The 17995-nt window shown below is 39.1% G+C and overlaps 1 protein-coding gene across 3 annotated transcripts in view; it reads left to right on the top strand.

Annotated features, from left to right (window-relative positions):
- ROCK1 (Rho associated coiled-coil containing protein kinase 1) overlaps positions 1–17995 on the top strand; it is a 191484-nt gene that overhangs the window by 76264 nt on the left and 97225 nt on the right. For all 3 annotated transcript variants that reach the window (XR_016312867.1, XM_089678309.1, XM_089678311.1), the window contains exons 3-6: positions 6187–6287; positions 11392–11529; positions 13473–13648; positions 17095–17179. Coding sequence is in view for 2 of the 3 variants with exons in the window: in XM_089678309.1 (XP_089534435.1) it covers positions 6187–6287; positions 11392–11529; positions 13473–13648; positions 17095–17179 (500 nt within the window). In the remaining variant the exon portion in view is untranslated. The remainder of the gene's footprint in view (positions 1–6186; positions 6288–11391; positions 11530–13472; positions 13649–17094; positions 17180–17995) is intronic.

Raw genomic sequence — 17995 nt, 5'->3', positions numbered from 1 at the left:
TTAATAAACAGTTTTATACTTACCTGCTCTGTACAATGGAACTGCACAGAGCAGCCTGGAAAACGCTGATAAACAATCCACCAGGAGAAAGGTTGCATCTCCCCTACAGGGAAACAGACCGTAATAAAAACCTTACATTACTCTAATCCCTCTCTACTATATTTTTAAACTTAAACAAGTTTTGCTTTCAGTTATTCCTTAAAGTATAATTAAAGGCAACATTTTATTTTATTTGTAATTTTTTTTAGTTTTGAGTGGAGATGGATTAGAACAAATGTGAGTTTTTTATTGCTGTTTTTGTCCCCATTAAGGAGATTCACCCTCCCTTTTTGTTCAGTTTACCGTAATCATTGAAATGAAAGTAAAATAAAATCTCAAATTGTGTGTTCTTCCCACAAACTAATAGAGGGAAATCTTCCAATTTGGGGGTGCTAGTTCCAGTGACCTGTGGGTCCCCAAGGGATTCCTTTAATTCTCAGGAATTTCCTCTCACTTCCTGTTTGGCCATGGGCGAGGAAGTTAAGGGAAATCTCAGAAATGGAACACAATTTTAAAAACATCTTATGGGTTATATCCCTCCCTTAATCTTTCCAGAAAAAAAAAGTTTTTCCTATAGTTCTACTTTAAATCAAGTGGTTAGGTCTTTACCCAAATACACTGAGACTCCAGGGTTGTACACTTGCCCAGTCTCTTTGAATTGGTAGTGGAACCATTGGTAATTCTAAGAAGAAGCTCTGCAGGGATGGGAAGAGGAACTGGACATACAAATTTACCACCACAAATGAAGGTGATTAACATGTGGTGGTGTACTTTTTTTTTTTTTTGTTCTGGAACTGAAAGCACTGGAACAGCGCAGATGTGAACTGTGCCATTGGAACCCATATAACCTACTTTCCATGCTGTTATGATTGCAGAAAAAAGCAGTGCTCTGCCCGTGGTGTGAACTGGCCCTATAATATAGAGTGGGGGTTTTCTGTAGAAGAGAGAAGTGGAGAACTTTGTTGATTTCTAATACTGCAGTAGAAGCTGAGAGCACAGTTAGTTATCAGCTCTTAGACCTCTGGTAGGGTTAATGGGCATTTTTGTGCATCTATTGAACACATATAACAAAACAGACCTAAAGTGAGCAAATAAAAGTATGTTTTTGAGGTTTCTAACAAAACTTTTTCTGAGTGATGCCTTTTACCTTGAAAGAATATACTGTGCACTGCAAGTATATTGTAATTCCATGTTTGTGTCTTTCTGTGGTTTTGTTTTGTAACATTTTTTAAGTACTATGGGGGATTCATACAGAGCTGCTCTTCATACACATTCCTTTCACATAATACAACACACAGTTCATCTGGGGAATCTCAGTCATTCCCTATAATGGCAGCACATAACTATTTGTTCTGCACATCACTTCTGCTGAGTGTTGCTGCACTTTTCTCAGTGGCATTGTGTAACACTTTACCACTCATATGGGTTATGTGTGAGCAAAATAAATATGCAGTCTTTTTTTTTTTTTTTTAATTTCCTTTGTAATGGAAGTACATTACTGTTAAAAGGTCATGTTTAGGCTCGGTTCACATTGCCGCGACTTGGGAACCGACTTGTGAGACCCCCAAGTCGCATCGCATGTGAAATCCCATGTTAGTCAATGAGAGCTGTCTTAATTAGCACTACTGAAGTTGCTCCAACTTTAGAAAAGGTTCCTGTACTACTTCAAGGTGACTTCTATCTGACCTGTGCCCATAGACTTTAATGGAAGTCTCTTCCAAGTGGGATCCTCATCTATATTGATGTGATTTGGATCTGACATTACAGGAAGAGTACCCAGGCATTCCCTGAAAGTTGCTTCAAAGTTGTTTCAAAGTAGTACAGAGTTGCTTCAAAGTAATACTCAAGTCACCTGGCAAAGTCACTTAAGGCTAAGTTGAGAGTCGGTAAGTATGTTCTTTTAAGCCACATTTTTATCTGTATAGGTAGAATTGTGCAAAATATCATTGATGAAGGCACAATCTGTCATGCTTATCATTCCTTTACTGTTTAGAAGGTTTGGAAGGTTACTAGCCCATTACAAGCTTGCATATCAAATGTCTCTTTACCCTGACTGCTTGCTTGCTGATATAAATAACACTGGGATAAGACTGACAGTCTTCATTTCTGTTCTGCCTTTTTGTAAGTTGATTTTAATTTTTTTTTATTTGTGTTTCATCATTTAATAATTTATAATTCTAACAATGATGTATATCTATGCTTTGGATTGAAGTTTTAATACTGACCTGATTCTTAGGCCCTATTCACATTTGTCTGTTTTTATGCAGCAAAACTCTTGCATTTTGTCTTATGAAAATGCATTTTAAGTAGATATCCCATTCTGTTGTATGTGGTTGTTACATCTATGCACTGCAGTTTAGCCTGTGTTTGTTACTATGTGTACTGCTGGAATCTGTTTGGCCGAATTAGGGATTTGCAATGGATTGCTTTTCAGGGATCATTTCTCTTCCTCACCTCCTTTTTTAACCCCCAAGAGCCTGCACCACCATGCCGCAACCATGTACATAGCTCTATTCGAAGGACTATTTAAAGGGTTATCGTTTTTTTAGCTGAGCAATGCGTTGCAAAGTGGCAAGAATACAACCCTATCCTGCTGTCTTTGCAGCTTTGGGGGGGGGGGGGGGGGGCAGATTGTGTTCATGGGGTGAGCCGCCACCACCACCAAATGCACAAGTAAAGCCCAGTGGCTGGAAGAAAGAAAATAAAAAATGTACAGTGGATATAAAAAGTCTACACACCTCTGTTGAAATGTCAGGTTTCTGTGATGTAAAAAATTAGATAAAGATAAATCGTTTCAGAACTTTTTCCACCTTTTTAATGTAACCTATAAACTGTACAACTCAGTTGCACAACAAACTGAAATCTTTTAGGTGGAGGGAAGTAAAAATAAAAAACTAAAATAATATGATTGCATAAGTGTGCACACCCTTACCTAATACTTTGTTGAAGCACTTTTTGACTTTATTCCAGCACAGTCTTTGTGGGTATGAGTCTATCAGCATGGCACATCTTGACTTGACACTCTTCCTTGCAAAAAACACTACAAATCTATCAGATTGCGAGGATATCTCCTGTGCACAGCCCTCTTCAGATCATCCCACAGATTTTCGGTTGGATTCAGGTCTGGGCTCTGGCTCGGCCATTCCAAAACTTTAATCTTCTTCTGGTGAAGCCATTTCTTTGTTGATTTAGATGTATGCTTTGGGTTGTTGTCGTGCTGAAAGATGTTCAGTTTTCTAGCAGAGGTTTTGTGCCAATATTGACTGGTATTTGGAACTGTTCATAATTCCCTCTACCTTGACTAAGGCCCCAGTTCCAGCTGAAGAAAAACAGCCCCAAAGCATGATGCTGCCACCACCATGCTTCACTGTGGGTATGGTGTTCTTTTGGTGATGTGCAGTGTTGTTCTTGCGCCAAACATATCTTTTGGAATTATGGCCAAAAAGTTGTATCTTGGTTTCATCAGACCATAACACATTTTCCCACATGCTTTTGGGAGACTTCAGATGTGTTTTTGTCAAATTTAGCCAGGCTTGGATGTTTTTCTTAATAAGAAAAGGCTATTGTCTTGCCACTCTACCCCATAGCCCAGACATATGAAGAATATGGAAGATTGTTGTCACATGTACCACACAGCCAGTAATTGCCAGATATTCCTGCAGCTCCTTTAATGTTGCTGTAGGCCTCTTCGCGGCCTCCCAGACCAGTTTTATTCTCGTCTTTTCATTAATTTTGGAGGGACGTCCAGTTCTTGGTAATGTCACTGTTGTGCCATTTTTTTCTCTACTTGATGATGACTGTCTTCCCTGTGTTCCATGGTATACCTAATGCCTTGGAAATTCTTTTGTACCCTTCTCCTGACTAATACCTTTTAACAATGAGATCCCTCTAATGCTTTGGAAGCTCTCTGCGGACCATGGCTGTTGCTGTAGGATGCGACTAAGAAAATGTCAGGAAAGGCCTACTAGAACAGCTGATCTTGATGTGGGGTTAATCAAAGGCACTATAAATGATGGCAGGTGTGTACTGACTCCTATTTAACATGAGTTGTGATTGCTTAATTCTGAACACAGCTACATCCCCCGTTATAAGAGGATGTGCACACGTTACCACATTATTTTAGTTTTTTATGCCCCTCCCTTTTAAAATATTTCAGTTTGTTTTTCAATTGAGTTGTACAGTTTATAGATCACATTAAGTCCTCATGCACACTGGATGTTTTTACAGCTGCTGCTGTTGGCTTTTGTTTTTTTTTCTACATCCGGTAAACTCCCCAGCATGTTATCCTATGTGTCCATTCACACACAGACTGTAATCAGCGTTTTTAATGTGACTTTACACACTAAGGTTACCAGCGTTATTAAAACACCCAGTGTGCATGGAGCCTAAGTTCAGAAATTATTTCCTTGTCTAATTTTTTTTTTTTTTTTTTACATCACAGAAACCTGACATTTTGACAGGAATATGTAGACTTTTTATGTCCACTGTACATGCCCAGCCTAAGCCAGCAGTATTCTTCACCTCATTTACATCATCCTCGTCTACTGTGTTGCTCTTAAAGTGTTACTAAACCCAGGACCCTGCATTCACTATATCTGGCTTCCCACAGTACACAGAACATGAATGTGCAATTATGTTAGTAAATATACACTGCTAAATACCTTTTCTCATTAGTAGTTAGAGAAGTCATGTGACTTATATTAGTGTCCAGTCCGGCATATGTAAAGCATGTAGGAGGAGTTTTCATTTTGCTGTAGGAAGGTGCAGGACCCCTGACCTCTGGCTGGACAGTGCTGATTGGCCCTGTATTGATCACATGCACTGTCCCAAGAAAAAAAAAATCAATAAAAACCCTCTCTAGCAATACACATCAAACGGAGCATGTGCAAAATGACTCCACATGATATGTTTTATCAGAAGATAAGAGGGAGCACTGGAAGAAGGGGAGGATCAGAAAAGACAGGATCAAACAGCATTTTTATACAATACAGAGGATTAACCCATTAGATTGCACAGTGAGTATAACAAGCATACTTTACTGCATATACAGACTGATTTTATTGTTGTGGGTTTAGTAACACTTTAAGTTAGGCTAGTGAAAAAATATATATTTGAAACTAATAAATATTGGAAAAGTGGCAAAACCTAGTTAAGGTGTATTATACCATGAACAATAAAGTTCTCGTATTTGTTCCTTTTTCTCTATACTGTTCAAAGAGTTTTATTCGAATAGAAAAAATAACTGTTCATTCAGCCAGAAATCTTTAGCCGATAACTTCCTAAACTCCTTCCCTCTGGACCGTTATCAGTTAGCATTGTTTCCTGCTATCTCCGTGCATTACAAAACTAATCCTCCTTTTATAAAAAAGGGACGGAGGTGTTGTGTAGTCTTAACACACTTCCTGTCCTAGGGTGACCTTTGGGTGTCACACTAGGACAGGAAGTGAATTAATGACAGGATTACCAGGTTAAAAAAAAAAAGGAAAAAAAGTTTAGTTTTCTGCCTAAAAATGGGTTAAAAAGGATCTTTTTTTTTTTTTGTAAGACTATTTTTCTGATTCACTAAATTTTATAAACTTAAAGCTTTTAAGGATTTTTAAAAAGAGTTTTACAACTGTTGGATTAATTCACTTTTAAGTAGTTACTTACATTTTAAAAGGTTTATTTGTTTTTGCCAGGCTGGGATAGCTGTGCAAGTCATAAAAAAAGATGAGCAGCATATTTTCTAAATCACAAATATATCAGAAGACTGCTATTCACATCTTATTAAGCCTTGGTGTTTCAGTGTAATAGTTCACTGTTTGTAGAACACTAGCATTTTGAGTTTTTTCCATACAATCTCATGCCAGTGTTGACCCTAATGGATTAAAATAGCCTTTTTTCATCCATGACCAAATTTGGAGCTGAAATATCTGCCCACTGGGAATCGGTGAATGTATTCTAGTTTATGGAGTGACAGTTTTATACAAATAATTATTGTTATTCCCAGTGCCTGGTTTAAATTAAAATCTAGTATTCCAGTATAAAATAAGCAAGCTGCTGCCAATTTTGCATCTGCCTTTCCCAGTGTTTTAACGTCTTTCTGGTAACTGAAAAGTAAAAATAGCAATTGCAGTAATTGACTTTTTTCTTTGTTTTCAAATCTAGATAAAGATACGATAAGTAAAATCCGAGACTTGCGTATGAAAGCAGAAGACTATGAAGTAGTAAAGGTCATTGGCAGAGGAGCTTTTGGTGAAGTTCAGTTGGTATGTATGTCATCTTACTTGGGTATGATCACCAGTCAGGCAGGTGTTTAAAAGTGATTTGTAAATTTTTTTTTTTTTTTTACAAAAAATTCAAGATATACTCATCTGCTCTGTGCAATTAGCAACCCCCAACTGCCTCTTCTGGAGTCCACCACTTGCTTTCTTGGCTGCTCGCCCCTTATGAGTACCCCATAGCAAGCTGCTTGCTAGGGGTGCACTTGTGCAGGCATGATCCTGAGCCGCAGTGTGTGTATCTATTGAGACACACACACTGGCTCAGTCCAGCCCCCTGATCCCCTGTTACTGGATTTGATTGACAGCAGCAGTAGCCAATGGCTCCCGCTGCTTCCACGGAGTCCAGCGAGGAGGGAGAGAGAACAGCACCACAGGAGATTGGGCCCAGTTAAGTATTTAGGGTGGAGCAGCATCCTAAAGGTTTTATTACCTTAATGCACAGAATGCATTAAGGTAAAATAACCTTTAGCCTTTACAATGACTTTAACTTCTTCCCTACCGCACCATAGCCGAAAGACAGCTATAGCGTGGTTGTCTAGCTCTGGGACAACGTCCATGGACGTCATTCCAGAACACGCCCCCTGCGTGCCACCAGTGATAATTATCTCCTACGGACACAGCTGGTCACATGATACGGTCAGCGGCCTTTTACCATGTGATTAGCTATGTCCAATGACACAGCAGATCACCGGGTAAATACAGTGGTCAGTTATCAGCTGCACTTTTCTCATGCTGACACAGCATGAGGAAAGTACTGCCGATAACCAGCAATTGTCAGAGATGACAGTGCCGCCCAGCTGCGCCTCCCCATCAGTGCCACCTCATCCATGCAGCCTCATCAAGGCACATTAGCGAAGGAGAAAAATTACCTGTTTTCAAAATTTAATATAATAGAAACAAAAACTTTTTTTTTTCTTCAAATGTTTTGCTCTTTTTTTTTAGTTTATAGCGCAAAAAATAAAAACACCCAGTGGGGATTAAATACCACGAAAATAAATCTGTGTGAAAAAAATTATAAAAATTTCATGAGTACAGTGTTGCATGCAATTGTCATTCAAAGTGTGACGGCGCTGAAAGTTGAAAATTGGCCTGGGCGGGAAGTGGGTATAAGTGCCCAGTAGACAAGTGGTTAAATGGGAAACCTATCAACTGATTTGGAGTGGCCAAATAACTGAAGATAAGCAATATTCTCTCCATTGCCATAATCTACTGATTTAAAAGCCTGCATTCTACATTTCATAATTTTGAACAGCCTGCACATACATTTGTGTCAAGATTTCATCTTTGTTAATGGAGATATCTTCTGATACATGTAATAGAGGGATGATATACTGCTGTTTTTTATACCAGAGAAAATACTAATTTAAGTGTGACAAAATTACTGAACTATCTATTTTAGTATATTATACTTTGGTATTCCTAAAATGCTGTATTTTTTTTCATTGTGTGGACAGTTGTAGCCTTCCATTAAACTGATACAGACTTTTTTGGAGTACTAAAGTGTTTTACTGTGTTTGTCATTAATGCACAAAGTTTGGTGTTTGTTACTTTTTATTGCCTAACATAAGGTAACAATAAACAATATACTTATTCTCCAAAAATAATCCATGCACATCCACCTTGTAATAGCCCTGTAATATATTTACTGTGTTTTTCTGCCTCCTTTCAATGTTCTCTGTGAGCACCCAGACCTTTTCTTTCTCACTTCCACTTGTTTGGAGTGGGTAGTGCACATTAGCTATGGTCAGGTGCACTGCTGTATGCAAACTACAAACTCCATAGCTCCTAGTTCATTTTAGGATTGAGCAAGAGGGGGGTGGTTAGGTTCCTACTCACAGTGAGACCATGGAGAATGAAATAAGCCACCCTGTTCCCCTTCCCAGCTCCCACCCCTAAATACTTACCTGAGCTCAATCTCGATCCAGCAATGTGCACAGGAGCCAGCAGCTCTTGTCTTTCTCTTCTCATTGGACAGATAGGTAGCAGCTGGAGCCATTGGCTTCTGTTGCTGTCAATCACAGCCAGTGAGGAGAGAGTGGGGCGTGGCTAGCCACGCTGTGTGTCAGTGGAGTGCGCATGCACGCGTGCCCCCATAGCAAGTGGCTTTTAGGGGCCAGGAGCACCAGCGGGGACCCCAGAAGAGGAAAATCGGGCTGCTCTGTGCAAAACCATTGCACAGAGCAGGTAAATTACATGTTTATTTTTTAAAAAATGCAAATGTTGACTTTAGAATCACTTTAAGATGTATATTGACAGTATTTAGACTCTTAAGTGGAATTCTGGGAAAAAGTTCTTTTTATTGCTCCAGCTATGTTACCTCTAAATGTTGGATGTACAATGTCCAAATGGCTGGGGATTCTAAAAATCCTAGTTGTGCTCATGGCAGATATCTTCTGGCTCTGCTGCTGTAAGTTCTGGCTAGTGTACAGTGAGGAATAGTGTTGTTTACTCTCTGTCCCGACACCCCCCCCCCCCCCATTTAAGCTGTAACGGTGTTCCATGATTGGACAAGGGTTGGTCCTGTCATTCATTCTTTCCTCCTCTCCCCTTGTCTTGTCCAATTATAGGACGCCTTATAGTTTGTGAAAATAATGCAACTAATTTTTTTGCTGAATGAGGGGGTGGAAGCTAGAGAGTAAACGACACTACCATTCACTGTACAAGCGCTGAAATTCATAGCAGCATAGCTAGAAGATGAATCACTCGAAGGTACAAGCCTATAACATAGGGTCTATGAATACTTTGCCTATGTCCTGTACTGTACTCCAAGATATGGAATTTGCAAGTCAAAATTCCTCTTCACATCCCCAGCAGCCCTCTGGGTGAAGTGTATCCAGCATTAGCTGTAAGTTAGCTGAACCAATTGAAATATGGTTTATTGGCCATATTTCAGTTAAAAACCCTCCTTATCAACCTTACCTTGCTTACTTGCTTCATAAACCCAAACTGTTTTCATTTTGGATGGAAAGGTTAAAGTCTCAGTCCTTTATCTATTTTTATTTCTATGTGTCTCTCATTGGGGAGAGAGGTCTTTATTTTTCTGTCATGTAGAGACAGCTGGAAGTGAGAAGAAACCTTTTCAAAGATAGGAAAGTCTTCTGTTTGGTGGATTTTTGTACGAATGTTCATACAAAAATCTTGCCAGTACATTTGACAATGCATACAGATAATGCATTTTTTTTGAATAGTAAAGAATTTTGTTTGCTTTTTGAATGAATGGATGGATATAATTTCCTGAGTGAAAACATACATTGTTAGATATTCATTTGTTAAAAATTTAGCGGCCCGCTCCTTCGAATTTTCTCAGCACTGTAGTCTAAAATGACAGTCAATTTGGCTCCACTAGTGATTAAAAATGGAACAAACAAAAGTTTTTTCTGTTTCAATATTTTTATTAAGAAAGTTTTGTTTTAGAAATACAACAAGCTCAAGATATGCCCAGGCAGGGGCAGAGCAGAACAATAACACATAAACAGATACATCCTGCTGACTTGCTGACTAGCCAATGAACGAAATGTCCAATGACATCAAGGAGGGACGGCAAAAAGCCGAACCAAATAATAGCAGCAGTAATCCAACATATTACCAGAAAAAGAAGAGGAAAGAAAAAAGGTTAGAAGAAAGGAAAAGGAAAATAAAAAAAAAAAAAAAAAAGGGAATCCAAAAGAAAACATAAAGGAAAGGGAAACTAGAAGAAACACGGATCCAGGGCTAGCACAGGCAGCGACTATAAGATTCCATAACTAATAGGAGGCAGGGATGGCAAGGAATAACGTATCCAAGGTTCCCAAACCTTAAGGAATCTCGGATGAGAATCATGAAAAATGCTAGATATCTGTTCATTGATCAACATGGCATTCATCCGGGTCTTCACCCCCTGGAAGACAACTGAAGGGGTTCTCCAAGCTTGAGCTATAGCACGTTTGGCCGAAATAACTAGGTAGGATGCCAATTTCTGCTGAGACCTAGACAGACCCAAAATTGGGCAGTGCAGGAGGGGCTACCCTTGCATCCCTATGGACCGTAATATGAAATAGCGTTTGTAACAAACCAAAAACCAGAGGTCTATCAATCGCGGGCACGACCACCAAATTTGCAAGACATCCCCACGTAGACCACAGTTCAAACAAAAGTTTTTGAACAAAATTCTACTAGAGTTGAATTTGAGACACAGATGGCAATACAATCCTGACAGCGGTTCTAAGTATGTCTCACTTTTATCTAAAGCTTTAAAACTCAAAAAGGTTTGGCTTTATATATCCTTAATGGAAATATGCAGCATTTTTATAAGAACTTTCCATGTAGCCCTAGTGCAGTTTTTAAATACAGTATGAGCTACCAATCTTTCCAGTGTCCTTTAACATTTAGACATATAGACCTGACCTTGTGGGCAACTCCTCCCACTCTCATTGTGTTTTGGGCTGTGCTGTCAGTATGATGTACTTGAGGAGGGCACAGTCACTAAATTGTTTAGTGTGTCCGATATTAAGCCGGCCACAGATGGTTTGAATCTTGGCTGGTTTAGCAGGGACCTGCTGAGATTTCTATGGGCATGCTGATTGTACCGAGTTCAATTTGTTGTACGACTTGGGCACAACCAGCCTGTCAAATCTTTCATGCGATTATTGCCAGTGGTTATAGGCGCTATCAATAAGCACTGCGTTCTCTTGGCAGGGACAGCTCCCCCTTTCCGGAAGCACACAATAGCTCCGTGGGAGCAGAAAGAAAATTGCATTGTCTATGGTCAGCTTTAGGATGCAGATTATTTTTTTCCAATATAGTGAAGTTATTTATTCTGGTTATTGTTAGTGATTTTCCTTGGAGCTTACATGTATGGGAAAAAAAGGTCTTAGACTTGCTTATTCTGTAAGAGAAACTGAATTTTGTACCTCAGGGTGAAGCAGTCAGAGGGATTCCCTGGGCTTTGGTTTGAGTCATCCAGGGAATAACCAGAGGGTAAATAAGGATTTAGAGGACTGCTGTGAAATAGTTTTCCTAGAAGTCTCTTTCTATGAATTGAGTATTTTGCAAGTTGCTCAGTTTTAACTTCTTTTATTCTTTGTGTGATCTTCTGTTTTTATTCAACAAGGTAAGGCATAAATCTTCAAGAAAAGTGTATGCAATGAAGCTTCTAAGCAAGCTGGAAATGATAAAGCGATCAGACTCTGCATTCTTCTGGGAAGAGCGAGACATTATGGCATTCGCCAACAGCCCATGGGTTGTGCAGGTAAGTTGGAGTCGTAAGCTGTTGTGGCCAAGCAGAATAATGGCTTTTTTTTTTTTTTTTTTAAGTCAAGCCGTTTGCCTTACTGTATTTTGCAGATAGTACTGAACATTACTTTAAAAGATCAACTCCAGGCTAAAGATTAAATAAATCTTACGATTTATGCATACTGTCCCGAAAACATTTGATTTCTGCAAAAAACGCTCTGTATGCTTGCAGCAGGATCCTCTATAGGGAGAAAGCACTTACCCAAATGCTGGAAGACATTTATAGTGGAGTGAGGATTGGGGGGCAGAGTGTCTGGAAATGGCATTGTTTTGCTAAGTTAGAATGGCCCTGCATTCAGCAGTGGAGAACACTAAAAGCTGATGAATTTGAGCTCCTCTTGGTGCCTGAGTGTCTGTTGTCTAAAACAAAAATAAAATTGGCACAAGGGACATTACTTCTTATCAATAACATGTGTCCCTTGTGCTGCTGTCTTTAGTAAAAATCATAATTTTCCAATTGCTCCCCTCCATCCCCACTGTTGGAATGATTGGATGAATGGTGGATGATGGAAAGCCCCCCCCCCCCACCTCAATTCATAGATCATGTTTCATTCATAGAAGCTGTAGTATGGCTTCTATGAATAGAGGAACTGGGCAGAAAGGGCAGGGAATAGTTGGGCACTCTCGATGAGTGTCTGTTAGTGCTCCATTAACCCCAGCTGCACTGATCGATATGCCAGTGGGGGTAGAACCAGAGAAGGAGAATTCCTACTAAAGAGGGAGATAGCAGCACAAAGGACACATGTCATCGATTACAATGTCCCATCTTGCTGAATTTTTTAATTTTTTTTAAATAAGCTTAGGTTTGAACTTTATACGTGTCGGTGGCTTTTTTTGTTTTATTTTTTTTGTAATAGATGGTTTCAAGTGATAGTCACTTAAATCTGCAAGCTATAAAGAAAGCATTTAAAAGTGGACCTAAACTGAAGTTTACAAAACATTGCTGGCAGGCAGGTTTTTACTGGAAGTGTAGACACAATATGTTTCTCCTACAAATGAAGAAATCTTGCCTGCCAGCAATGTTTTTTGTAAATATCCATTGAGCCACCCATGCGCAGGTCATTGTATTATCCCAGCATCTGCAGGATGAATCAACTCTCGTGTACATGCGTATCACCTGTGCTTTGGCAGGTACGTCTCTATAATGTGCAAATAAAAACCTTGGGCACCGGCAGACAAGTCGGTGACTTAATGTTCTCCAGTGAGAGAGTCAGCACAACAGATTCCAGCATTTTTCTGGAGAGTGCAGGCTCCATGTTCACTTTCAAGATTGCGGCAGGACATTGACATTTGAATGGTGCATACATCTACAGTCTCCCTCTGAAATATATGGGGCAGCTTAGTTTCTTTTGGTTGCTTTACCAGAAGTTACTGTCAAGCAAAATTTCTGCAACCTGTACACCTTATGTGAACCCTTAACTTCAGCAGCCTTCAGCGCTAATATTCATTAAATATTGTGGCTTGATGGGACTGTGTTAACTTTTGCGGCATATGCGTGGATTTGCCTTTATCTTTCCCAGGTATTTTTAGGCCTGGTCTGAACTAGACTTTGTTTCACAAATATCTAATGTTGGGTTGTGGTGCCAGGTACGTTTTGAAACCTCAAAAAGGCTATAGATTGATGTTTAATGAAATGGTATAACATCGTTTTGCAAACCTTTAATCCCATAACCTGGCTGAAGTGATTTCTACATGTGTATCAGGGTTCACAAATACATATGGATATACTAGTGTAAATATTTTTTTTTTTTCTGATAGTGGTTACAGTTTTCCATTTCTTTGTTTTCTGTAGCTTATCTACTTTTAAAGACACTATCTTACTATCAGGACATGCTTTTCAATAATTGCCTTCTAATTGAGACAAGATTTTTCCTTTTTCTTTTTCCCCCCTATATGCAGCTGTTCTATGCCTTTCAAGATGATCGTTATCTGTATATGGTGATGGAGTACATGCCTGGGGGAGATCTTGTAAATTTAATGAGCAACTATGATGTTCCAGAGAAATGGGCACGGTTCTACACAGCTGAAGTGGTTTTATCATTAGATGCCATTCACTCAATGGGTTTCATTCACAGGTAGGCAATAAAGTTAACTACTAATATCTTTAATTTTCATGCTGTGTATTTTTTTTAAACCACACAGATCTGAACTCTGTTTTGATGGTGACAAAGGGCTAGCAAAAATCATTTTTAGATTGTAAGCTTTAACAGGTAGGGCTTGGATTCCTCTTGTGTTGAATTGAATGGTAACTGCACGGTCTCCTTCCATTATGTGAAGTGCTGTGAAAACTGTTGGCACTCTATAAATCCTTTATAATAATAATAAATGAGGAACTGCATTGGTGTTCCCAGAGCAGTAAGTGATTATAGCAGTAAACCTGACAGGGGTTCTAATTTTTCCTGATTGTCGCCAAAATAAAAATACATGGGTATAGAAGCATGTAAATAAACTCTTATGCTTCTTGTACACGATCAGCTGCTAAACTTGAGTTTAGGAGCTTTTTGCATTTTTTGCCAAAGCCCCTAAACTCAACTCCATAAATGCCTATGTGTCCTTGTACACATAGACTTTTAGCAGAGTTTAAGAGCTGCCGCATTTAGGTGAGGTTAAACCTCCCTCTACTGAATGCGAAAGAATTGCATTCAGGATAGGAGCATTTTAACTGCCAACAGTGGGAAAACGTGGCAACCGTGGTACCTTGTTATTCCGTGATTTCCCAGTGGCCGGTGGTCAGAGTAGGCTCGTGTACATGAAGCCTTAAAGTAAAACAATTGTGTCTAGTTAATAAAAAAAAAAAAAAGTGCAGCACTTCAACATAAGTACATCCACGTTTCCAGTTTTCTCTTGCCCCAGTTCAAAGTCCTACAAAAATATATTGAGCATGCCAGTGAAGTCCAGCTAATGTAGCTTCCTGTAATAAGGTTGCAACACTGCTTTTAGGGGTGGACCGCATGAGACAAAAATGTAAGAGGATTTGACTTATTCACTTTCCGTCCTGCCCATGTATATAACTGGCCAGACAGGAGCAGTGCAGGGGGCGGGTGGCCATTTATAAACTGCCTCCCCGCCCCCTGCTTGTGCGTGCTCCCTGGGAGCACTCAGCACCACGATCCGGTGCCCACTGTGTCCTCTGGACACAGTGGAACACTGATCGTTGTACGGGACCTCTGTGTGAGGTCCCGTTCATGTGATCACTGATTGGCCAATCAGTGATCACATGCAGAGTAGTAAGCAAGATGTCACTTCTGACATCATTGCTTACTACTTGTGAAATCTGTAAATGACAACAGCCTTGTACCATGTGACAAGCTGTGACCAATCACAGCTCACACAGTATTTCTCAATGGCTGCAAGAATGCAGCCAGAGAGAAGGAGAAATGATTGCTTTTACAGCCTTTATGGGTGTAAAAGCAATCAGTGCTAAAAAAAAATAATAATCTTCATGACCCCCCACAAGTAGTACAGTGTCACTATGGTGACACTGTACTGCTAGGGTGACCGTATGTAAAAAGTAAAATAAATAAAAATTATAATTTTTGGTTATAAACTAATTTTGGTTAACTGAATAAATGTTGGCCAAGATTTATGAAGAAAGATTATTTATTTGCAAAATTTTATAAGGAAAACAGTTTTTTTTTTTTTTCAACATTTTTGGACTTTTTCATTTATATAGCAAAAAAATTAAAAATCCCAGTGGTGAATAAATACCACCAAAATAAAGTTTGTGTCTCAAAAAAAATGCTAAAAAACTCATATGGGTACAGTGTTGCATGACCGCGCAATTGTCATTCAAAGTGTGATAGCACTGAAAGCTGAAAATTGACCTGGACAGGAAAAGGGTAAAAGTGTCTGGACTTGAAGTGGTTAAGCTGGCCATAGATGGATCGAAATTCTGGCTGTTGAGCAAGAACTGGACGAATTTTGATCCTGCTGCTTGTATTAAACTTGACCTATCATTCGAGTTCAGCGCTACCAGTGTGTCAGGTTTATTTTGCACAATTACGGGGAAGAAACCTGTGTATAAACATCACAAATCTCTCCCATCAGCTCCTGCACACTGCTTTGTACAAAGTAGTGTGCTTACAGTGAAGCACACACACAGCCAACATAGTGAAACAGCACACAGTTAACCCTTTCATCGCCCTAGATGTTAACCCCTTCCTGCCCAGTGCCATTAGTATAGTGTCAGTGCTTTTTATTAGCACTGATCACTGTATTGGTGTTACTGGGGATGTCGGTGATACCAAGTCAGTTCCCCCCAGTATCAGAATGCCTGGCGCAGTCCCGCTATAATTCGCTGATCGCCGCCATTACTAGTACAAAAAATTTTTTTTATATCTATACCGCCATTTGTAAATGCTGTAACTTTCACGTAAACCAATTAATCTAAATGTATTGGGATCTTTTTTATAGCAAAGACATGTAGCAGAATACATTTTGGCCTAAATTTATGACGATTTGGACATGTTTAATAGTAAAAAGTCAAAAATATTGAAATATTGTTTTTTTTTTTTCTCAAAATTGTCAGGTTTTTTTTTTTTCTTTCCTATAGCTCAAAAAATAAAAAAACGTACAAGCGATCAAATACCACTGAAAGGACATAAATTTAATTTGGGTGCAGCGTTGCATGACCACTCAATTGTCGGTTAAAGTAATGAAGCGCCATATCGCAAAAAATGGCCTGGTCAGGAAGGGAGGGAAATCCTCTGGAGGGCAAGTGGTTAAGCAATTTTCTTTTCCCTTCAACCATGGGTTGAAGGAAAGTAAAAAAAGCTTAATGCATGCCCAGCTTTATCAAAGGTTAAAGGAAGTTTTTGTTTACTTTGAGTCTCGTTCATCACATTATAACCAGATGTGGTGCTTGTTTAGACACTCATATCAGAGTCTTTAGTTGTACTTTAACATAGAATACATAGTGTATTTTGGATTATGTTGCAGTATTTGCCTTGATGTGTTCACTAGCTGAACTTAAAGCAGAGCTCCACCCAAAATTGAAGTTCCGTTTTAATGCAAAGTCCCCTGCTCCCTATTTAGGACTGGTACCTTTGGGGAGCGGGTACCCGAATTTGACAGGTACCCGTTCCCACTTTCGCTGTGATTGTCTAAGGCGATCGGAAACGGAATTTGTCCTCCCAACACGTCCCAGAAGACTATGGAACCATTCACAAAGCGTAGCGCTACTAATGCATGCACAGTGGGCACCTGGCTGTGAAGCCGTAAGCACTGAAGATGCCGGGTAGGGAAGACGGTTGATGAAACCAGTGGTGATGAGGACAGCGCTGGACCGAGGGACAGGTAAGTGGCTGTATTTTAAAAGTCAGCAGCTACAGTTTTTGTAACTGCTGATTTTTATTTTTTTTTAAATCGGCTGGAACTCTGCTTTAATTTGATGCGTTTTCTTAGAAATTCTGATTATAATTGGTTACACAAAATGAAAGACGACATCAAAAGTAATGTGTAACAAGTATAATTCATCAGAACGTTAATTGTTTCAAGAAATCTATTTTTTTTTGCTTTTCAGGGATGTGAAGCCTGACAACATGCTGCTGGACAAGTCTGGACATTTAAAACTTGCAGATTTTGGTACATGTATGAAGATGAATAAGGTACGCTGTGGTAATGGCTTATTATATGATATGGTAAAGATTAAAGCAGCATTAAACCCAAAAGCAAACATTTTTTATATTACAGCTTACTAATTCTTAACTCTGGTGACTGCATTATTTTTTATTTTTTTGGCCTTTTATTTTCACCTGGTGATCCTGCAAGTCAGTCTGTTGTTTAACAGTACAAGCTCTCCTGCACATGTAGCAGTGATGAGACAAACTATTTAGCACTGACAAAGGTTTTTGCAATGATCAGCTTTTATTTCCTGTATGTTAACCCTTATCCCAAAAGAAACCAAACTGCTGTACATGCATAAAAAGTGTTAGTTGCAGTTTGGCTTCAACTTGTTAGTGTGTCTAAATATGCTAATGCATTTAGCACCCACCCACCCAAATGACAATGCTGCTGTTCAAAAGTACCTCTGTTGCTCCTTCATCCACGGTGTAGGCACTCTAATACAGAAGTGTGTTCTTGCCCAGATCACCAGGTAAAAACAGAGGGAAAAAGCCTATAAAAGAAAATGAATGCAACCAACACATCTAATCATTGGTAAGCTGCAACATGTTACATAATTGTTGTATGGGTTTAATGCTTCAATTACGGTTATTTTCATGTAGGAGAGAAGTGCCAGAATAGGCCTGGTCCTCAAGTGGTTAAAAGTTTTATATGTGCTTTGGCAGTATTTAGTTAACTGTATAACAGCTGTTTATTTTAATAAAATAACTACTTTTGATATAAACGGAAACATGATAGAATTAGTTGGGAAATTTACTTGTACATTGATCACAAGACCAAATATTTCAGAAACCTTTAAA

Source organism: Staurois parvus, unplaced genomic scaffold (assembly GCF_062004578.1).
Source record: "Staurois parvus isolate SC_StPar_1 unplaced genomic scaffold, SC_StPar_1.0 ptg000015l, whole genome shotgun sequence".
NCBI classification, from domain to species: Eukaryota; Metazoa; Chordata; class Amphibia; order Anura; family Ranidae; genus Staurois; species Staurois parvus.
The sequence above is the reverse complement of the archived record's forward strand: the minus strand, read 5'-3'. Positions and strand labels throughout refer to the sequence as shown.